The sequence below is a fragment of the Antrostomus carolinensis genome, unplaced genomic scaffold (assembly GCF_000700745.2).
Source record: "Antrostomus carolinensis isolate BGI_N321 unplaced genomic scaffold, ASM70074v2 scaffold4659, whole genome shotgun sequence".
NCBI lineage: Eukaryota > Metazoa > Chordata > Aves > Caprimulgiformes > Caprimulgidae > Antrostomus > Antrostomus carolinensis.
The window spans coordinates 1,567-24,721 of NW_010337769.1; the positions used below are offsets into that span (position 1 = coordinate 1,567).

A 23,155-nucleotide genomic window follows, 5' to 3' on the forward strand; every position below is an offset into this window, starting at 1 on the left:
TGTAAGTGATGCCCAAGTATGTGAGTGGGAGATGGAGAATTAATCTTATCTGAAGTGGTGGGTGTTATGTGCTTCCTTTGGTTTTCCCAGTGGAATTCAACAGGCTTGCAGCCTGGGAGCTTGTTTTTGTAGGTTTTCTTACTTTTTTTTCCTTAATTCTTCAACGGCAAGGTTGTGCTGTTGGCTTTCAAAGCTTGGCAGTGGCATCCACCAGGATTTTAGGGTTGGTTTTTTGTTTTGTTTTGGGTTTTTTTTAGCTTTCTCCTTGGCTTGTGCCTGTATTGCTTTGGGGTTATTTTTCCCCGTGATATAAACCAATATCATAGCGATGTGTGTGAACATGAACTTAATCTTGAGGCATTTTAGATGCACATTTTGCTTTATCCCAGAAGGACTTTAATGAAGGTAAAGCCATCCCTGGGTACTGATGCGATGGGTGATGGACAGACACTGTAAGCTGCTGTGCTGACATGCTGGAGAACCCCCAGGATGCCAAATTTAGAGTTTCCTTTATTTACATCACCTTTTACTGCGTGCAGGACGATCAGATGCTTCCCAGCCCTGGAAACATCAGAATTACTGGAAATTAAAGACATCAGTTTAGGATGGACAGTTTTCCTGTTGCATCTGATTTTTTTCAGGCTATCTTGCAATAGGTTGAAACTTTCCTAAAATAGAGTAGCAATAAAAATAGCTGGTGTTTGCAAGCGTGGTGAAATCCACATCTGAGAGGCTTTTGTGCAGAAAGCCACAGGGCTGTTCCCTGGGCTGGCGTGGGACGGTAGCTGGAATTTTGTAGCAGTGACAAACAGCAATTGTGGGTTGACTTGCATCTTTCTTTTAAAATATATTGTTGAATTTAATATCAGGATTTAAAGGTGCTGTTTGTACAATCGTCCTCCTTTGCGTTGGGTGGTTAAGGAAGTAATAATGTGGATGCCCCCTCCCTGGAAGTGTTCAAGGCCAGGCTGGATGGAGCTTTGAGCAACCTGGTCTAGTGGAAGATGTCCCTGCTGATGGCAGGGGGGTTGGAACTGGATGATCTTTAAGGTCCCTTCCAATCCTAACCATTCTATGAAGTCTATGAAGTCTAATGTGCAGAAATTAAAATATTGTGAATTTTAGCATTTAAAGCCAACAGCGCCCTTCATTTTGCATCTTTACCATCTAACGATGGGACAAAGCTGCTGTGACCTTGGCACTTGTAAAACTAGCAGGACCAGTAAGACCAGGCTCTGCAAAATTGGGCCATGAAATTTGAAAAAAATAAGGAAAACCAGACATAATTTTTAATTTTGCCATCCCTTGGTTGTACCCTTAGTCCCTGAATGTGTTTGTGCCTATTGAATATATTTAATATCTGCCGTTCAGGAGTGTTGCAAAATACTTCAGTGTCAAGTGCTCTAAAAATGCCAAGTATTATTAACTATTATGCTAACACGGATCTTTTTGTAGCAGTTATTTGTTCTGGTGTAAAATACAAATGAAGTGTAAAATCTAAATGATGTTTCTAATGGGAGTGGCTGCTGGATGCAGCATTCTCTGACAGGTAAAAGAGTTACTTGTGGAGCAGAGGCTGCAAGAATTTCTTTAGCATCAAGGCAGAGCAGCATTCCCAAATGTGTGGATGCAGATTTGCACGATCAGTGATTATATTTGCCCCTTTTAAAATGATAAAGCTGTGGATTTTTTAATGAGGAAACAACTGGGTTTTTTAAGAGACAATGCAGCTTAAGCGTTGCAAACCATAGTGTGTGAAAGTTATTGAATCAATTGGTTTTAAATTAAAAATACACACGCACAAATGTCTGCATTTTTAATATCCTGAGCCATCCTTTACCCGAGCCTACCTACACTTTCACTTATCTGTTCATAAAAAAGTCTCGTGAAAACATACAAAAGATATTTTGTGCAATGACATCAGAGGGAGAAAATATTCTTAGAAAATTTCATGCTGTTAAATCTCTACAGATTTACAGTTTTATCCAGTCAAATTAATGCAAAACCCCAATGCAAGCATTTGGATTTTGAAAACTTTGGAGGAGTGTCATTTCCTAATAGTAATTATTGGTTTTACATTATTTTTTCACAGGGGAGCTGATCACAGCCGCATATGAGCTTGGAGTAAGTATTAGTTTTATTGTTTAATCAATGCTCTCATTAACAGTTTTAGGAATTAAGGAAGTTTAATTAAGCATGGAGTAAAGTAGATTAATTTATTTTCAAACCACAGTTTTTACTAACTTATAAGTACAGCACGCGACAATTTACTTCAAGTTTTAAATCCAATTAAACTAAATTATAAAGCAAAGGCTTTACTGTATATACAGTAGCTGGCTTATTATCAACCCAAATTTTGTATAAGCTGGGGAGAATAAAATAAATCGGGTTAACAATTTTAATAAGTTTTATTATTTAATAAACTTTATTATGGTGCATGATCCCTTTAGGCAAGACCTTAGGACTGTCAGCGCGGTGGTAATCCGATAGCAGTGTGGTCTTTCAACTTGCTAACCAATAAAATAGTTGAGAAGCTGCTTTTTTTAGTTAAAAAAAACACCAACCCAAACAACAAAAAAAAAAACCCCAGCCTTTTGAATGACCCTAATATACTGTGAACCCAAACAAGGAGCACTTTGAGGCACGCTAATGAAACGTGGCACCTCCTTTTCTCACCGCCTCATTATTATGGGCGAGGCGTGGAACTAAATCCACTCAGGAAAAATATTTACGGAGTTAAAAATTGATACGAAAGGATGGGGCAGGGAGAGGCACCGCTCAGAGATCCCCCCGGCTCCTGCCGCTGGCTGGACCCCGGCGTGCTGCTCTCCTTTTCATTTCAGAGAATTTCACTCCTGTTTTTTAACCCCGTGTCGATCTGTCCGTAGGTCGCCCACCCTCCTGGCTACCCCCTGTTCACGCTGCTGGCCCAAGCGGCGATGAGGGGGCTGCTGCCCCTCGGCTCCCCCGCCTACCGGGTCAGTCTCCTCTGCGGTTTGTTGGGAGCGGCTGCTGCCTCTTTGCTTTTTTACACTGTATTCAGGTAAAGTCATCGGGGGGGTTTTTTTTCTCGTTGATGTGATGATGGCAGGGCTCTTCCTTCTTGGGTCGGGACCTTTCCGAAGGCTCCTTCTGTTTCTAACCTTCGGACTAGCGTTCCCCTCCTCCCTTTCCAGTTGTAATTAGTTCCTCTGATTCAGTTTAATCTGAATTTGACCTTCTCTCCTTCACAAAAGGTCCTTCTTTTTCTCTGCCCCCCTACCCCCCCAACCCTTTCTTTCTGTTAAATAATAATAATAGTCATAATAAAAAGTGCGCCCTTTCCCTTCCACAGATGTGACAGGTTGTTCAGGCTCATTATCGCAAATCACCGCTCGGTTTAACTAACCAGAACTAATGAAGTTTGTCGTTCTCGAAAGATGCAGATGGTCTGTTTAAATTAACAGGATGAGCTTCACCTATCGAGAAACCCTGAACTTGGTTTATTTGCAGCTCCTGGCAGAGACGGGGGGGCAGTTGCCTGCCGTGGCAGCCAAGGACCAGGGGGAGCATCGGCGCTGGTCCCCTTCCGGTCCCCGTCCCCCGGTGCAGGTCCTGCCGTCTGCCGGGAGGGGGGACACCGACCAGAGCCCATCCATCTTCTCCGGAGAAAAGGGAACAATCGGGATGCGCACGTGGTTGGGGGGGTTTTGTTAACCCCGCTCGTCTTTGATGTGCAAGTTCTGGCTGCTCTTAACCTCAGCCTGACCCATATTTGAGAGGATTATCGCAACCCGTACAAACAATTTCTGATGTTCTTTTTCAGGAAAAATAGGGCACGTTTCTGGGCTGCAAACAGTGAAATCTGAAATGATATCGGGGCGCTTCCTTATCGAGGTTATTTTGACAAAAAACCCTTTTCTTTCACCCGTTTCCAGAGCTCCGTCACCCCTTGGGAAAACCTTCCCATAGAGCAAGTGCAAATAAAAGTGAAATAAAATGAGGAATAAACGGGAGGGCCAGATCCTGCACAGCCCGAGAGCCCTGAGCTCACTTAAACTTTGGTCCGTGGGGTCCGTCTGTCCGGGTGCATCTTCATCTGCTGTAAGAGGAGCTGCTGTTTGCACATCACCTTCCAGACGGTGCATCAGCTCCAAACTACACCTACTGGCATTGCTTCAGTAATTCCTAAATATTTTTCTAGGCATTTAAAGTGATTACTTTTACTGTTGGATAATATGTGTAATTAAGCTGGCATTATTTAATTTAATATTCTGTATTTTATAGTGTATTTGGGAAGCTGGAAGCGACGTTGCCCTCCCACGCACAGTGCTGGGCACAGCCTCAGAACACAACTTGTTTTAATCACATTAAAAACTCCTGCAAGGAGTTACTAAATATTTTGAATATTGATTTCTGATTTTTTTTTTTTAATTATGATTGTTCCCATTATTACAGTTACTGTAAAGATCTGCCCCACTTTTTACTTTTAACACTATGTGGCAGTTCTTTACGTGCCCGTTTTGTGCATGTGAAATGATGTGCTCGTCGCTTTGGAGAAATAAAAATACAGGAGAGAAATGACAGGCTAAATTTGGGAATTATTTTTACGCTTGTAAAGGTTTAATATTTTTTTGTTGGTTTTGTTTAATTGGATTTGGAAGGTGTTTCTTCTGTCAAATTTAAAACTTGCACGAAAGAACGGAAAACCTGGAACGGTGAGATGATAGAAACTATGAGGACTTAACAGAAAATTATTTCATAGATACAAGGCACTGACAGAATCAATTATTCAGCCTAGCAGCAATTGATTTTTTGGAAATTAATTTTAAGGTATTGTGGGTCAGTTTTATTTCCAAATTACAATGTTACATTTTTCCTTTTAAGCACTTTAAGATTAATTTATTTTTTATGACATTCATTTAGCAAAGAAAAAGTTTCTTTCTGTTGCCATTTAGATTAATTTATTTTTTATGACATTCATTTAGCAAAAATGAATGTCATAAAATGTCATTTAGCAAAAATTAATGTCATAAAGTTTATTTCTATTGCCATTTATTTACTTTAGGAAAAAAACCCCAAAACAACCTTTCAGAAAGTGTTTACTGGCACTGTCTGCTTGAAAGCTGTAAATATCTGAAGACGGCGTGTTTTGGTTTTAACCGGGCTTGTCCGTACTCACAAAGGATCCAAACTGGTCTGTCACATCCTCATGTATTTTTGTGATTTAGTTAAAATTTAGTGGATGGAATGACCCCTGTGATGTACCGGAGGAAAAATAAGCTCCTGCTCCTTGTGCCACGCAAAATGTGGATGTTAATATGAAAATATGTAGATGTTAGGAACAGAAATAATTGATGAAGTACAGATCCTTCGGGAGGAACACGGTTCAAGTGGCAAATCTCTCTCCTCAAACAATAGCCACCCTTCAGTGGGGAGGAAGCCATCTCTATGGTAATGGGGCTGACGCTGCCCTATTGATCGCCTGGAAGAAGACATTATACAATGTCAGTTGGGTTGTTACAATTTCATTTGTCGTCTGACCTGAACTTAACCTCTAAAACCTTTCCTTTTTTTCCCCACCAGCCGGCCAGGGTTGCTGTTTACCCTCGCGGGGTTTTTCTCTGCCTCCCAGCATCCCCGTACAGTAAATCTCTCCCTTTTTTTCCCCCCACTGATTTTTTTGTTTGTTTGTTTAAGAAGCATTTCCCGAGTTTGTTCCTCAGCAGGTCAGGACAATTTCTTTTTACTGCTTAAGGAAAAAGTGGCGGGTCCGTCCGTGGCTGGGTGGTGTTCGGGATGTTACGGCGCAGGCGGGATTAGGATCAAATTTATTCCTTAAGCAGATTTCTTCTCTGCCAGGTGATGGCTGGCGGGATGCTCTGTGCAGACACTGCCAGGGTCGATAGGAAGTATTCCAACATCTTGTATATTATATTATATTATATTTTATTATATTAATTCTTTCATTTCATTTATTATTTTTTTTAAAGCCTGGATTGTGCTTCTTAAAACAAAGTTCTGTTGAACCTCCTTGATGCAAAAAACCCTTTTGTCAGTAATCCAGACTATCGCCGAACGAGCCGTTTACTCCTTTGAATTAGTTCTCAAAATACGTTTGTTTTTCTTTTTTTTTATTCCCCCTCCATACAATCTTAATAAATTGCTTGTAATTATCGTAAAATGGCATTTACAAAGAGTTTTCTCTTGTAACTGAGGCAAATAATTCATCTTTGCTTTGAAAGAGGGGGGAGCTGCTTTATGTTTTTAGGACGCAGCAAGTGAGGCTATAGGATTGTTTCTTTAAACAAGTATTTATTTGTTTTACTGTGGGAGGCAAAGCATAGCAAGTTTACAAAGTAAACCAATTATCTTCTTATAATATGATTGCCAGAGTGCCATTTTCTGCACAGATGATGCATTCTTTGCATTCTTTATTGCAAAGAGAAATAGGATGCTTTCTCCTGCTTGAAGTGCATTTTTTTTTCGGTGTGTACCTTTCATAGCCTGGCTGTTTGGCTGTATCTGAATATACAAAGCTAATTTATTGCAGGGGCAGTAGCAGAGTGGAAGGTGTCATTGCCCAAATACTTCTAGTAAGTTTTTACCAGCTTTATTCTGGCTGAGTTGCCCATGAGTTTTTGAAAAGAGGGGAAATGTTGCATTAAATTAAGCAGTTCACATCTCTCTGGTTTGCTATTCTGGGTATTGTGTGAAGTTTTGGACTTATATATCTATATTTTTGTACGTATATATATGTAGATATAGATATCTATTCCCTGCCTCCCAAACCTTGCAAGCAACACACTGTGGATGTTTATGGAAACTGGAGCCAACTCTTCTCCCACTGCCAACAACAAAGAGCGGTAGGCATGTTGTATGATGAAGTCATCCAAATGATTTGATCATTTTTAAATCATCAAGGTGTTTTGGAAATGGCATTTCACCATCCTGGCAGCCCTGAGGTTTCTTGCTCCAGTGCTGTGTGTCCTGGAGCACTCATGGGAAGGTCCCTGAGAAAGACCAGGAGTGTTGGAGCACCAGGAGCATGGGTCACCTTCGTGATCCTCCCCAGAGGCACCTCATAGCTGATGCTCCCCTAAAACTAACCGGTGCTGGGAAAGGTTTTCTGCTGCTTGTGATGGGTGGGGAAATACTCCGTGTCCCTTGGGTACATGGTTTTGGTGGAGTAGGAGTCATCCCCAAAGAGTTTGACTCCTTTTTTTGGGCCATGGTTTAGGGAAGACAGGTGGATGAGAGAGGAGCATTCCCATCTGGCATGCCAATGCCCCCTTGACCATCACAGGAAATTAAAAAAATTGAGTTTGGGGGAAGGAGGAGTCTCCTTACAGGGTGTATTTGGATTTTTCCAGATTACAGATTATCATAATTATCGCACTTTTAGCACAGTGTGAAGATCTTGGCTGTTTCAAAAGCATCTGGGTTTAGTACCGAGTAGTTAACAAAGTTTTAGGAGGGAGAGAAGAAAGGAATGTACTCAAATATTACTTTGTTTTTAAAAGAATATCTGCTGTGACCTCAGGCTAATTGATCATATATATATACATTTCCTTTTTTTTTCCCTGCTTCATCCCCATAATAAACCAGCGCTGAGTTCAGTCTGTTTGAAGACATTACCAAATCTGTTCATTTGCATTTTGCTCTAAAGTAGGCACATTAGGCTGCAATAACTCTGCTTCGTTTTGAAAGGGGGGGGGGGGTTGGAAAGGGGGGCAAAAAACTCTCTTTTTTTTTTTAAAGACTGAAGAGTCTTTTTCTGACAGCTAGTCAGAGTTAGAATTAGTTCAAGGAAATGTTAATAATGCACTGCCTGGCTTAATCCCTTTGATATCACCAGGTATCCTCCTGTTCATGGGTTAATTGCTTTAAAAGCAGAGGCAATATTCTGAGCGGTGGGCCGCTTCACCTTTTCACAGCTGTTACCATTGAGTGACAACTAAATCCCATGTGTAAGATGAGGAAGAGCTCAATCTCCAATTGGGAGAAAATTTATGTAAACCGCAATCCCTTCAGAATGTGCGGAAGTCACAGACTTTCTTGATTTACTCTGCTTTTCCCAGAAAGCTCCATTGTTCCCTTCCCTAAGTCCCATCAACCCTTTGTAGCAGAATATCACAGCGGCGGCAGATAGCTTGAAATATATAAATGCTATCATAGCTCTGATTAATAGCGGCGCTTATGAGTCAAGTCTGATAACGGAGCAGCTCTCCACTCAATTTCAGATACCGCTAATGGAATCTGTCTCCTGCAATTGTAATGTGAGAAGGGCTAATTTGCCATGGAGCTTGGAGCTGTCACCAGTCGGGGATTGGGGGGTCAGATGGGAGCTGCCAGGTTTTTGCCCTGCAGCTTGTATCTCTCGCTTTGAATAGCGCAGCCCCCTGCCTGCCAGGGAGCTGATAGGCTGCCGGGGGGTTTATGCCACTTCGTACAATAGCGAAGGGCTGCATGGGCTGACTCGGTAATTGTGAAACCAGCTCATTTTTATTTTATTTTATATTTTATTCTAATTTTTTTTCCTTTTTTTTTTTTTTCTTCTTTTTTTTTTTTTTTTTTTTCTGAGGCTGCATAATTTCTAATAAGGGGTTTTAACAAATGTCAGATTAGGAAAAGTTTCTGCAATTACAAAAAAAAAAAAAAGAAACCCCAACTTATTTAAATAGCTAAAGTCAGTTCCTACCGAGGGTTGGGGTTTTTTTGGCTGCTGGAAGTAGGCACCGGTTATTACAGGCACCCGCGATAAAGTCGTACCTATTTTCTAAGGATTGTGAATCAAATAATGGGTCTAACTAATATACCCTTTCTGCTCGCAGAGACACCGGGAGAGAAGTTCTCATTTGTAATGGCTGGAAGCACAGTTTTTACTACTCGCTGTTAGGAAGGTGTGAGTAAGGGGTGGTATTTATGAGGTAACGCAGCTGTATGTGCATTTTATCGATGTGTTGTGAGTTGTGCTACTCGTTCAACTGCTCTGGCACAGCCTGGCATGGAGATGTTGTGTTTAATTCCCAGACTTTCTTGGGAAGGGGCTGCTGGAGCAGCTCTGCTGTGAGGACAGGCTGAGAGAGGTGGGTTGTTCAGCCTGGAGAAAAGAAGGCTTCAGGGAGACCTTCTAGTGGCCTTTCAATACCTGAAGGGGCCTATAAGAAGGATGGGGACAGACTTTTCAACAGGGCCTGTAGTGACAGGACAAGGGGAAATGGGTTTAAACTACAAGAGGGGAGATTCAGGCTGGATGGAAGGAAGAAATCTTTTACACTGAGTGGTCAAACCCTGGCCCGGGTTGCCCAGAGAGGTGGTAGAAGCCCCATCCCTGGAAACATTCAAGGTCAGGTTGGACGGGGCTCTGAGCAACCTGATCTGGTTGAAGATGTCCCTGCTCACTGCAGGGGGGTTGGACTAGATGGCCTTGAAAGGTCCCTTCCAACCCAAACCATTCCATGATCCTATGCTGCAGGCAGACTCCACTTGAGAATGGTGCCCAGGACCATATGAGGTTTGAGGTCAGGAAGTCCTGTTCCTTGATCCTTTGCCGAACCCTCGCAGGGACTCTTCTCATCCCTGGTGTCCTGACCCACCGAGGTCCCTGCTGCCATCCTGGGGCACCTCAGTGCAGAGGCAGCTTGGTCCCCCTAGTGAGAAGAGCTGAGTTGGCACAGACATGAGACCCAAGGCGTGGTATGCAAGATGCCTCTTGGATGCTGATGACCTTCACAGGCCCAAATTTAAGAAGGGAACAGGCAGAGACTTAATATTATCTTAAAGAGGTGGGGTCCTTACTGGACACATCCAGTCACAGAATGGTGGGGGTTAGAAGGGACCTCTGGAGATCATCTAGTCCAACCCCCCTGATACAGCAGGTTCATCTAGAGCAGGTTGCACAGGATTGTGTCCAGGCAGGTTCTGAATATCTCCAGAGAAGGAGACTCCACAACCTGGACTTCCAGCAGTCAAGGAGAACATATGCAAGAGGGTGCAAGGACTAGCTCCCCTTAGCCAAAATCCTCATTAGTTCCATACTCCTTATCCAGGCTGGACCATCCCTTCTTTGACTTGTGGTGTTTCAATAAAAGGATTTTCAAAAAGGAGTAAGAAAGTGGTGGCAGTCCTGAGCTGGATGTGAGGGGATATCAAGCAGAAGCAGCATTCACAACATGTGGATGGTAGCAAGGTTGCTGCCTGCCCTGAGATCTTGTGGGTCCATGGGAACGCTGAAGTTGCATGATGCTAGAGTCCCATTTGACATGCATCATGGCAGTCAGTTCTAACCAAAGTGCCCATTTTCTTGGGTTTTGGGGTTTTTTTTTGGTTTGTTGTTGTTGGTTTTTAGTTTGGTTTGGTTTTTTTCTGGTGGTCCTGCCCATTTCCTTTCTTTTCTCCTTGAAGCCATAAAGATTCAACTGGGATTGGCAAGCCAAGCTATGCTCTCCTACCTCCTTCTCCTCCTCCAGTGCTGAAGCAGAGGCTGCAGGCAGGGCTTAGTGTCTATTCAGCTCCACGTCCTTGAGGAAGAATAAAATCTGATTTTCTGTTCCCTGTAGTACCTGCTCTGACTCTTCAGCGCTGTGAGCAAGAGAAACCACCTTTTGTCCACGGATTGTTTGTGACAAACCCAGGCAAACCCAGAGGGATTGGAGTTTTGGGGGATAATTATTATTGCTTGGGTCCTAAACTCATGTTTGGATCTGTATTTGTTGGGTTTGTGAGGGGGTTTTTTTGTTTTCTTTTAATATTTCTTCTATTTCAGCACCAATGCACGTGCATACTTAAAATTTATCCGTGGAAAGCTGATTGTTGGGTCTTCTATGTCCTTTTCTTTTTAGCCCACATTAAAAAAAATTGGTTTTTTATAAATTGAACAAGTGAAACCTCTTAAGTTAAATTTGAAATGTTAAATCTTTAATGCACTAGTCTGTTCTACCATGAAATAAAAATAAGTTGAAGGGCTAGATCTTCACTAGTGCAAAGTGAAGTGACAGCAGTGCAGAGGTAGAAGTTGCTGGTGAGGTACCTCAACATCAGGGTCATCAACTGCAGGTACAGGGAGAGACTGAAATTTTTAAAATATCCATTAATTAGTTTATTAGTAGAGATTTTTAAAAGTGGGAGAGATTTTGTTTATTCCACTGAGTCAAAAAAAAAAAAAAAAAGAAAAAAGGAAAAATATGAGTCTGAGATCTGCTGCCTGTAAATTTTGGAGGGAACAGAAGGCAGAAATAATCAGCTTATTTCAGTAGACACAGGTAGATGTTTCCAGTGGTTAATACATCAGCTTCAAATATAAAACATTCTGATTATCTTACTTTTCTGTATGAATCCAGTGCACTGAAGATTGCATATCATGAAAACATTTAAATTAAATTCCAATGCCCATCTGTATATGGCTTTATACCAATTATTAATAAGTTTTTTGTGAGTTATTAAATATAATGTGCCTGCTCTTATTTTCTAAATAAAAAGTACAAACGCTGATCAAGTTCTTTGTTACAGGCATATGGGTGTAACCTGTGCTTTTGGCTGACGAAAAGTTTTATGGAACTTAGAGGAGAGGTTAAATTTTAAATCACAAACTGACTTATTTTATTGATTGCCACCAAATGAGAAGCTAAAAACTATAATTGCAAAAACAGGTTAAAATACTTAATTTCAGTTTTCCCAGTTGTTCCTGCAAACTCTTAATAAAAACCCTGTGGCTAAAATATTCCTGATTAAAGCAAGTTTCTACTGCCTCTGTCCTTGGAGCTGAGGCTCAGCCGCACGTTCTTTCACTTGGGTGCCTGAAAAGGAAGACAAAATAATAATTTATTGTTTTTAGTCTTTTCCTTTTTTGTTTAGGGATGCCATGGGAAAATATTTCTCACAAAGGACTGCGTGACCTCTCCTTTGCTGACTGCTTCTGTCCCTTCTGAGTGTGTTTTCAGAGGATGGGAATGATCAGAAGATTGTAGTTATTGGCCCGATAGGAAGGGACCTTCTTCCCCCTTGTTTTATTTTGAAAAAGTGCTCCATGGGCTTTGAGCAGGTCTTACCCCAAACTAGTTATTTTGCAAAATCAAATATACAGAATCACAGGGGTTGGAAGGGACCTCAGGAGATCATCCAGTCCAACCCTCCTGCCAAAACAGGTTCACTACACCAGGTTGCACAGGAAAGTGTCCAGGTGGGTTTGAACATCTCCAGAGATGTAGACTCCACACCCTCTCTGGGCTGCCAGTCCCAGGGCTCTGTCACCCTTGGCTTTTCCTCCATGTAAGATAAACAAGCCCAGAAAGTGGTTTTTATTCAAGCTTGGTGCTTCTCCAAGGGGGGCTGGCGGTGGGAACTGTAATATCCCTGGGAGAAGCAATGAAGACTTTCCCACTGTTGCGTTGGCTGCACATCTTTTCTTCTTTCATGAACTGATTTTTCTGTGCTGAGACTGTTCCAACGTTGGGGTGTTACTAATCTGAATGCTTTCTTCTACCAGCCTTATTCTCCAAGAGATAGTCCCTATGTAGCCCAAGCCCACATTTCCCCCTCGCTGGACAGAGCTTTATAGCAGGGTTTTGCCCACCTTTTGCTCTTTGTAAAGCCCATCTCCTTTAGTGAGTCACTGCGGTAGCTTTATGCCTATGCTGTGTTGACAGATGATCACTGGATGGTTATTACCATTGCCATGGCTTCATTGTTGCAACCTATTGATTCTCTTGTTCCAGTCATCTGTTCTTTCTCATACTGGTTCCAAAGACTGGGGGAAACCTGCTGGTTTTGGGGGAACAGGAAGCTACCCTGCCTGCTCCCCAGAAGCAATGGGATAAAGCCCTCCTAGATGTTGCTTTTACATGAGGCCAGTCAAGGATCCAGCTGTCATGGGTCTTTGCCATGTTTTTTGTAGCACCTCAACTGTATTTGAAAATTGTGTTCAAAGACAGAAGCATGAGTAGAAGTCAAGTGAGGATAAATCTCTGCTGCTGTCTGCTCTGGAGCCCTGATATGTGCTGTCAAAAGGAGAAACAGTGTTAAGTAACTAAAGTATATTTTCAGAAAAAACCCAAACTGTTTCCTTCTCCTGACCATGGTGCACCCACAAGCCTCCAGTGTAGGCGTAAGAGTGTGGGTCTCCAGGCTGGGTGGCAGAGACTGGAGGCTGTGTACTTGCTTCCTGTCCAGCAAGGCTTCACTGCAGGAATTATTTGCAATGTCTGTGTCAGACCTGGTGTTTGACTTTGGTGGGGCATATGTCAGCGTACTGTGAGAAAACCCCTTCTTACCTTCCACACGAGAAATGGCTTCTTGGCCTTGTTCCCTCTCCATCTTGACATTGGTAATTGGGTTGTTGAGCTTTTGCTGCCACTATGGGAAGTCTCCTTTACCTCTTGCCTTAACCACCTTCCACAACGTACTCTGTCTTAACCACAGAAATGCTGTTGATGCCTGTAATTAAAGCAACCATTCTCTTCTGGCTTCCTAATGTCCTGCTTCCTCATGCAACATGTTGTCACCAGTGGCATCTTCAGTTACAGATTGCATTGTCTTGCTTTGCAAGTCTTTTCATCTCCCTTCTTGGCTTCAAGCTTCTTGACCTTGGGTCGAGTGCTCTGCCCCATCCCTTTGCTCTTTCAGTTCTTCCCGTCTCTATTTTACTGTCATATTTGTGCCTTTTCCATTCTTTCATCTCTTTCTGCCTTACTTGACTAAACACCCACGAGTGTCTTTCCCACCTTGAAACTGTTCTTTAATTCAAAGTGTTGTAGGTGGCTGACCTGTGTTGTCCATGCTGGAGTTGCTTTGCCACCTCCTTGGACAGTGTGTGAGTTTGGGGGCCATTCTTGGTGCTAAGGCAAGAGAGATGCAGCATAATGTCACTCCGTGCTGGAGAAGTCCAGGAGGCTGCCAGATGGCAGGGTGCAATGGTACGTGGAGATCCTTACGTCGATCAAAATGAGCAGGATAACCATGTTAGCCCATGGCAAGGTTGATTTAATTTCGCCCCAGCATCACACTGACACAGTTGCACGGGATTCATTTCTGCTGGCCCTGCTGGTGCTACTTTGCACCATCAATGATTGTGTTTGTTGGGTCAACCTGCTATATGTGGGGTTTTTTCTGCCAGATGGGTCTTCATCCTCATCTAGAGATACCTGGTTTGATCGCTTCCACTTTCCAGAGTGTTTTCTTCTCAATCACCAAACTGGGAAATCCATCTTTTCCTTTGCTCTAAACAGAATCTGCAAAAAAGTCTTGGTCTCCAGCTTGCATTTCCCAAAGCTACTGTCTTGATGTTCATAAAAAATGCAACAGATTTCCCTTTTTTTTAGCATTTAATATACTTGTAGGAGCTTAGTGCTCCATGCATGCAACATGCTTTCATAAAGCAAGCTTAGCAGCCTGGCTTCCCCATGAGCTTCACAAGAAACTAAAGGCAATGCCGTCTCTGTTGACAAACAGATCTGTGGACCACGCTCAGTGCTGGATCCTGACCTTGCACTGCTTGGTGAGCAGAGGTGTCCCCTGCCCCATATAGCTGGAATAAGTCTTTAAGCTTTGGGTTGAGTAGCTTTTGCTTAAGCCTTATTTCATAAAACTTGAATTGCAGGTTTGAGACTTTTTTTATCGAGAGGACAGGGTTTCTTTCATCTCATTTGAACTCTAATGATACGCTCAAGTCTTTTCTGGGAAAGACAAGGAGAATTGGTAAATGATTGGGACGTTTGCCTAAAATGCTGCTTTTCATCCAAAGGTTTTTGAGAAGGTTGTTTTACCTTTTTTAACCTTATTTCCCTGCAAGAGTTTCAAAGGGATTTAAGAAGTTGTTTCTTTCTTTATAACAAATGTACTGTTAAAAAGGTTTAATCACAACTCTGGGATGTTGTGCAGTGGGGTTTGTGTATCGGGGGGATCTCTCTGTTTTTAAATACACATGGCCCTGCTGCCCTTTCCTGGTGGTTTTTTTTAGGAGCAGAAACCACTCCTGACTCGATTCCTGCAAACTCCATTGCATCTTTCCTTTTTCTATTTGGGTGCCACATCTTTCTAGTGACAGGGAGGAGGAGAGCATAACCAGAGCTCTTGAGGCTGAGAACTTTGCCAGATAGGTTGTGTGTGTCCCACTTCTCCCTCTACCCCTGAGGAAGTAGACTCAGGGCTGCTGGACTGACTTGATAGCAAAACCGATGGAGCCACATTCATGCCTGTAAACACATTTTCTGGATGCAATTGTGTGTTTTGAAATGTTATATTAATGGGGTGAGTGACAGGTCTTGCCTTGGAGAATTTCATGCCAAATACCCAGACCTGTGTTGAACTGCAGTGAAGTGTAGATGTTGGAAGAGTCCACCATGGTGGCGTGAATTAGCACAACAGTAGATACTTCAAAGTTTGCCTGATTTCCAACAGAAGAGGTTCCACCTCACCTTTCTTCCAAAGCTTACAGGGTACTTTGCAGACGCAGATTTGATCTGAAACAATCCCACCTGCTGTCAGTTGGGAAATTTCAGATATTTTTTTCCCCCTTTAATTGATTTTTTCAAGACCCCTTCCTACAATCTTGATGCTGAAGCTCTATGTCACCCTGAATTTGTCTTGCTTTGGCCTTGGACACCTGAGAGTTGGTTTCTTTTTCTCTAGTGTTAACTGAACTGCCTTACTTCTCACCCTCCACCTACCTCCTGCTGCTGCAGATCTCAAAATGCTTTACAAAGGAGATACAAATCATTAGTCCTATTTTGCAGATACCTGAGGCAGCACCAGCAAGTGGCTTGTCCCAGACCACCCAGGATGTCTGATGTCAGTGGCAGGAGGAGGAATAGATACCTGGTCTTGAGCCCTCATCCTAGTCCTCTCCTCACTATGAACCCTACTTCCCATTTTAATGGGTTAAAAATACCTGTTCTGACTGCACAAGTCCTTTTTTGACATCTACAGAAGTAGGTTGGCTGTACTGAGGTTGTTTTGGGAAGGTGGAAAGCAAGCATGACCAAGGAGAGGAGCCCTCCTCTGCCAGCAGCTCCCTCATCTCTGTTCCTAGGGACTGAAGGTTTTGTTTCACTTTATCTCAGTGTTACATGAGGAACCCCATAAGCAAGTCCTACGTGGATGTCCACTCTCCAATCCCTGATGGGCAGAATAAGGCACCTGGGGACTTTGGCTGCACTAGAAGATATGGTCAGTATTTAGGAGCAAATTACACATGTAACTTGATGAAGAAGTTGACTATCATATAATTTTTGGTTTAAACCTGCTGGAAATGTTAGGACTAAATGGAAGTGTGCGTACGTGGGGTGGGACTAGAAAAACACTCAATTTGTGGTAGAGCCTGGCTTAGTCTTACGGTGGGATGCTGAATTCCTGGAGAGGAGCTTTGTCCATAGCTGCAGCTATTTCTGTCCTTGGATAAAGCTTAATTGAGCTAGTTATGGTGCCCTACATGGCGTCTTTTCAGGATGACTTCCCGAAGGGAGACTTTCCAAGCAGGCAGAGCTGGAGGTGCCCCTGATGTGACTGAGTGGGAAGAACCACTGTTGCAGAATGGGCATAATAGATTTCTTGGGCTAAATCCCACCTCGTGGGCTCTCCGTGCTGGCTGCAGCATCCAGTTGAGTTGGGCAAGCGGCTCCATAATCCCATCTGGGAGTAGCCCAGCTTTTGGGCTCACAGCCATCCCAACAGTGGGTGCTTCACCCACTTCCTCTGCTCCCTCCCTCTAGCTGGAGCTGACACCCATTTTCCTTACTCCTGACTCCAGCAGGCACCTCTCCCTGCTGAGACCATGGACACCACAATCCTCACCCACCCCCAAGACACTAAATACTCCCCCTAGGAAAGCTCTGCTAATGCTGTCCATCATGAATAGCTCTAATCCACTCTTTATTCAGCTCCTTGATGAATTTTAGGCTGCACCTTCACTGGCATCTCCTCCAGCAGTGAGTATCCCGTTAGAGGTGTGACTCCCTGGCTTGATGTACCACGACCTGCTGGACCATCGCTTACCAGGGTTTCTGAACCAGATTCAATACTTGAAGTATTCATGGCGCTTTTGAGAAGAAGCCGACTCTTTGGTGTTGGGTTGCTTGCGAATAGACGGGCTGGCTAACGCCTGCTCTTCCTAATTGCGATTCTTTGCGAAGAAATTATTAGGAAGGTATTAACCATATAATGTTTTGGCAGGGTGCTGGGTGGCAGTCATCATTTCTGCAGCTACAGTATGTTTAAAAAAAAATTTTTAAAAAAATAAAAAAAGGACAATAAAGTAGGCTTTTTTTGTTGGAAAAGAAGATTTCATGTTATCTGTGTTTGCAGGCTTTCTGGCTCATATGCTGGAGGAATCCTTGCTGCGGGGGTGTTTTCATTTTCTCGTCTAACATGGCAGTGGTCCATCGCGGCGGAGGTTTTTAGCTTAAACAATCTGTTTGTGGGGCTGCTGATGGCTCTCACCGTGCATTTTGAGGAGGCATCCACTGCAAAAGAGAGATCAAAGGTAAAACATCTCAAGCAAAGTGAATAGTTCTGTAATATTTTTTTTTTTCAATTAGTTATCACGTGTCTGTTTAATTTCCTGTTAGTGCTGATTTAATTTTAGGACTTGGTTCAGCACCTGTGCTTGGTGGTGTCCATCCCTGACCTACCTGGATGTTCAAAAGTGCCAAACGTTGAAAAACCTGTCCCATTTTGCTTAAGGGTTGAGTTGGGACCTGTTGGATGGGTTTGGGGTTGGTTTGTTTAATACACACAGGTTGGAAATGGGAAAAGCAAAATCATTTTCATCTAAATATTTTAGAGCAAAGTTTGGTTTCCCGAATTCAGGACTCAAAACTAGGCTGTGGATGTTCAAGTTTTTGTTTTCAGAACTGATATTTTTCCTTGGAGTAAATAGATATATTTTACAGAAAACTTCATTTAGTCAGAAGCCCAGGTTTCTACTGAAAACCAGAAACAACCAAATTTTCAATGAGTTCTTCTTTTGAAATTAAATGTGCCCCTGAAATAATGGCATTGTTAAACACAGAGACTTTAAATTTCATGCTATCTTCTCTACTTTGTAAACAGACTAGAAAGCCAAGTGATAGTTTTACTCAGCAGTCTTGTTCTTTCTACTTCTATTTGCCTGAACATCTGATCTCTTCTCCTCTCACAGGCTTGCCTGCTGTGACTCCTGTAAATTGTGTGAATAAAAGGATTTTTGTCAGGCTAGGCTAGAATTTCAGGAGTCTGCAGTGGTAGTTTACTCAGCTTTGCAAGTTCTCAAATAACATGTTTTATCAGTGGTTACAGAGACCTTGTTTCACCATTGGATTTTTTTTTTTTCTTTTCTGATGAGTACTGTCCCAAGATCCCTACAACCTGAATTCCACGAAGGTGGAGTTGGGCATTTTCCAACCTGCTTCCTTGTTTCCTTTGCCCAATTTCCAATGGGATTTTCAGATGAGATTTTCAGAAGCAGTTAAGGAGCTTGCTTCAATGTTTTTTGGCTGTCTGGCATCCCATGCTTTGAAGAAGCCAGGCTGCCAACAGCAAGCTGACAGCACTTTTCATAAATAAGGTGGTTGTGCAGACATCTTCAGGGGTATGCTTGGAGTTCATTGATGTACTCCAAAAATTACTGAGGTTGTTCTGAGTCCTGCAGGGCAGCTCTGAAGCCCACAAATATTTTTCAGAAGTTGGCAGGTGTTTCCATGGCACGGCAGCATTCAATCTTGAATGCTGGGCAGTGAAATAAAAATGACCAGGTGATCCCATCATCATATCAAGGCAAGTGTTTGCATCTCACACTCCATTCTCACCGGTAACTGAAATAAGCAGGGGTGATGCTCTGATGACAGATGGAAGTGCTGCCCTCCTTGGGGATGGCTGGGGAGATGACAGGGCTCATGGCAGGAGGGTTGGAACTAGATGATCTTTAAGGTCCCTTCCAACCCAAACCATTCTATGATTCTATGAGAATGGGTTGTCAGTTCCTGTCCAACAACATCTGTGTCACTCTGGTGGCTTTTTGCACACCAAGGAGCTGCCCTGGGGCTTAGATTCAGGTTGTAACATAGACCAAGTGGCCAGTGATTGAGAAGGAGGAGGAGGCAAATTTGGAGGAGCAGCAGTGGCCGGTAGTGTATGTGGCACTGACCCAAGGTTTCTATATGAAGTTGCTCTGGTGGCTTCATTGTCCCCCACTGAACGAAGAGGACTCAGCACTGGTCTGATGGTGTTGGGACAGAGCAGAGCATATGGCAGCATGGGGCAGAGAGGGACTTTCCTTAGCATCACAGAATCACAGAATGTCAGGGATTGGAAGGGACCTCGAAAGATCATCCAGTCCAATCCCCCTGCCAGAGCAGGAACCTAAATGAGATCACACAGGAAGGCGTCCAGGTGAGCCTTGAATGTCTCCAGAGAAGGAGACTCCACACCCTCCCTGGGCAGCCTGTCCCAGGGCTCTGTCACCCTCACTGGAAAGAAGTTTCTTCTCAAATTTAAATGGAACCTCCTGTGTTCCAGCTCACACCCATTGCCCCTTGTCCTACCATTGGGCATCACTGAGAAGAGCCTGGCTCCGTCCTCCTGACATTCGCCCTTAACATATTTATAAACATCAGCCATATAAACATAAGCATCAGCCAGCGATGGCCATGGAAGCAGTAACGAACCTGTTAGTAACCCTCAGTGAGTACCAGAAATACCCTGCACCGTGCTGCATGATCTGGATGTGTTAACTCGTTTTTATCAGAAAACTATTTCAAAAATGCTTGAAAATGAGCTTTTAGACTAATGAGAGCTATCACATTTAATTCCCTTCGCTTAGGAAGTTTGTGTAGCCCTGACTTTAGTCCTCTGTGCCTGAAGAAGAGGAAAATATAATTCCTGTTACAGAAAATGAGGTCTCTGTACACAATGGCATTATTTTAGGGTATGGCTTCTGAAAACTTTGCATCATTTGGAGTTAACTGCTGGGCAGTCTCCTCTGTGCAGCAGGGGTTCAGGAGTTGGACCTTGTCGCATCGTTACAACATGATGGTGCTACAGGTGTTCTCTCTATAGATGGAGGCACAGCCATTGCGCTGGATGCTTCTTAAATAACGTTTTCTGCTCAACAAATTAAATCTCCCTGTACCTAATGAAAAATAGCCGGTGTTATCTGTGTTACCGTTGACTGGTGCTCACTGGTGTATTTGCCTTTCTCCTGTAAGCACGCTGTGGGCTGCACTGAAGCTCTTTTGGTCTCTGGATGTTTTTGCAAACTGTAAAGATTATTTGTGAATGTGTTTTTTTTCCCCTTTTAGATCTCTAAATTTGGTGCCTTTTGCTGCGGGCTGAGTTTGTGCAATCAGCACACCATAGTGCTCTACGTCGCTTGTATCGCGCCCTGGGTTCTCTCCCGGCTTTTCAGAAGGACGGTACGTATTTTGTGAACCCATAGCTCTGTTTTTCTAAGGCAGTGAGTAATTCTTCTTTCCAAGCACTTGTGTCACTTCTGTGTTGATGCACGAACAGGGATGGTCATAACCCAGTGAAGTTAAGGTCCATCAGTCTGATACCAGAGCCACTGATGATGATTTAGAGGCTTTGCTCACACCAGCAATCTGCGACCTCCCTCTGTCTCCTGGCATGGGAGTGCTCTGCCCCAGCTGCTTGCAGACACCTTGTACACATCCACGGGACCAATACTTGGAGGTAACAAGTGCCCAGCCTGTAGGAAATAAAAGGATGCCCAATGTCTTACCAAACAGGAAAGCAGATAAGTCATCTGTTGGTGAGAAGTCACAGGCATGTGCGGTCTGGGCTCTGCTTCTCCTGGCTGATGGCACTGGCTTTCTCATGCCACCAGCTCATTTGGAGATGAGTTGCTGTTATGTGGATTCCCTGGTGGTAGCAAACGAAAGCTGTGTCCACTCATAGTAGAGCATCTTGCAACTGCTGTTGGTGTTGAAGGCACAGGCAGAATGAGCAGCACAGCAAGAAAGGTGCAGATGCTTTTCTCTAGGGGCAGATCTTCAGCATCTCCCTGGGATGTGCCTCCAGCTCTGATGCAGCCAGGACTTGTGTGATCAGCTCTCAGGTCCATGCCAGCTGGAGAAAACCAAAGCAAGGCTGACCTTTGGTGAAACAGCAAACCCCTGTTGCAGTCAAGCATGTCCCTTTCATCTCCTACCAGAGATCCCATTCTCAAGAAGTCCCTCCTTCTTCTTTTATTAAGCTTGCTAGTTGTGTAAGAAGATGAAACCACCTTTTTGCATGCCTGGCTTATGAAGGTGATGTGCATCCATCCGGATGAGGCCCCCGGGTATCATTCAGGGGGCTCTTATCTTCTGCAGCTGATTCTTCTGTGAGTCAGAGCATCAAGCTGGACGTAGACGTGTTGTAGAAATTCTACTTTGCCCTGAAAACAGCTGCACATCTCAATGGTGCAGATGCTCTGATCACTTTGCAAGTGGCCCTGAGAAGCCTCCATCTACTCCCCTGCTCTCTTTTGCCCGCCTGAAGGTGACTGTGGACAGGTTTCTGCTGGGACAGTCCTGCCTGAATTTTTCCACTCTCAACCTGATCAACCAGGTGTGGTTCTGAGTGATGGCACAGGGTATAACTACGCCTGGAGTGAAGCAGGCAAGCTTCAAGAGATGAGATGCAACTCTGATAAGCTTGGTCCAAAATCTGTTCAGCATCTCCAGCAAACTACTTTCTGACTACGTATTTCCTTTAATACAAAGGAGACTCACTTCTGCAATATATGTGTTCTTTAAACAGAGGTTGTTTTTTGTTTTTCATGGAGGAGGTCCAGGGAAGACCTGTGATTTCCAGCAAGGACAATCCTATGCCAATATAATATTCCTGGGGAATACTTTAGACAGCCCAGTAGTGCCTGCTGCTGAAAACCACCTAATAAGAAAGATAATTGATGAAAAACATTAACTTTTTAAGTAAAAAAGAGCCAGTGTTCTTCTGAAGGAACTGTGGCCACCACTGTTCTCAAGCTACTTTTTCTGCTCTGTGGATCATCACTCTGAATGATGCCTCTTCCCCATCACCCCAACTGCTGAAGAAGTACTTTGATTGACAGGACAGTGGCTAACAATAAAGCAAGCGTGCAATATTCTAGGGTGGGATTTTCCAAAGCACTTAAAGGAGTTAGGCACAGAAGTCCCTTTGAAAGTCTTGTCTTCCTGACCCCTTAGGCAATCTTGAAAATCCCACCCCAAAAGTTGGCCTATCCAATTTAGCCAGTGTAATCACGATCGAGTAAATGGCAAAACTGCCTCCTGATGATGGTGGTGATGTGTGTAGTTGTACTACAGCAGCTTGCTTTTTTTTTGCTTTTTTTTTTTTTGCCAGATGGAATACCAGCCAACTCTTAATCGCTGCAAAGTGGGTTATCTCAGCCTTGCAGTGCTTCAGCCATCTATGCATGTCATGCCATGATTTAAATGTGAAAGATGCAATGAGTATGATACTCATGAGTCCTAGCTAATATTATTTGCTTCACTTAAATTTCACCCTGCCATGCAAAGGAGATCAGTTTGATGCAGTTTCCTGGTAATCCACAAAATCGTAAGGTTTAACATAGCATTTTGGAGGGACTTACTATAAATTGAGAGATCAGTGCTGTGTAAATATATTTGATGTTGGTTTTTTTTTTTTTCTTTATCTGTTCTTGAAGTTCCAGCGTGATTAAACTAAAATAAACATTGTTATGCAATATGACATATTTTGGTGCAGGAATTGTCCTTAGGCCATTTCCTGAAGTTGGGTTTATGCTTCTTGGCTGGTTTGCTGCCTTATCTCTATCTGCCGGCTTCGTCCTACCTCAATCGAGCCCGTTGGACATGGGGAGACCAGACGACTTTTCAAGGATTTTTGACCCACTTTCTCAGGGAAGAATATGGGACATTCAATCTGGTAAATAAGGGTCATTTTCTAAATGACTTTCTTTTAACTTATGCAATAGCAGGACCTTGCTATTTGTGATGATTAATGGCTTGCGGGGGAAGAAATTGTAAATATTTTCTTTTTTAAAAAAGTATTTCCAATTTTGACCTTCTGATCTGTCAGGTTTTCTGGGAATGAATCATGTGGCTGGGAAGGCAAAGAAATAATTCTCTTTGCCTTTACTAGGTGAGCTGTATTTACTGGGAGCTGTACCGGTGTACTCTTTGTAAGAGCCCAAATAGAGGGAGATGGTGACATCAATTTT

At 43.2% G+C, this 23,155-nt stretch overlaps 1 protein-coding gene across 1 annotated transcript in view; it reads left to right on the forward strand.

The window, feature by feature from the left end:
• Positions 1-2,092: 2,092 nt before the first annotated feature.
• Positions 2,093-23,155, forward strand: part of TMEM260 (transmembrane protein 260) — a gene marked incomplete at both ends in the record, with an annotated part of 28,052 nt that continues 6,989 nt past the window's right edge. The window contains 5 exons of the mRNA XM_010175289.1: positions 2,093-2,124; positions 2,889-3,043; positions 17,278-17,455; positions 20,250-20,363; positions 22,681-22,860. Of these exons, the coding sequence (XP_010173591.1) occupies positions 2,093-2,124; positions 2,889-3,043; positions 17,278-17,455; positions 20,250-20,363; positions 22,681-22,860 (659 nt within the window). The remainder of the gene's footprint in view (positions 2,125-2,888; positions 3,044-17,277; positions 17,456-20,249; positions 20,364-22,680; positions 22,861-23,155) is intronic.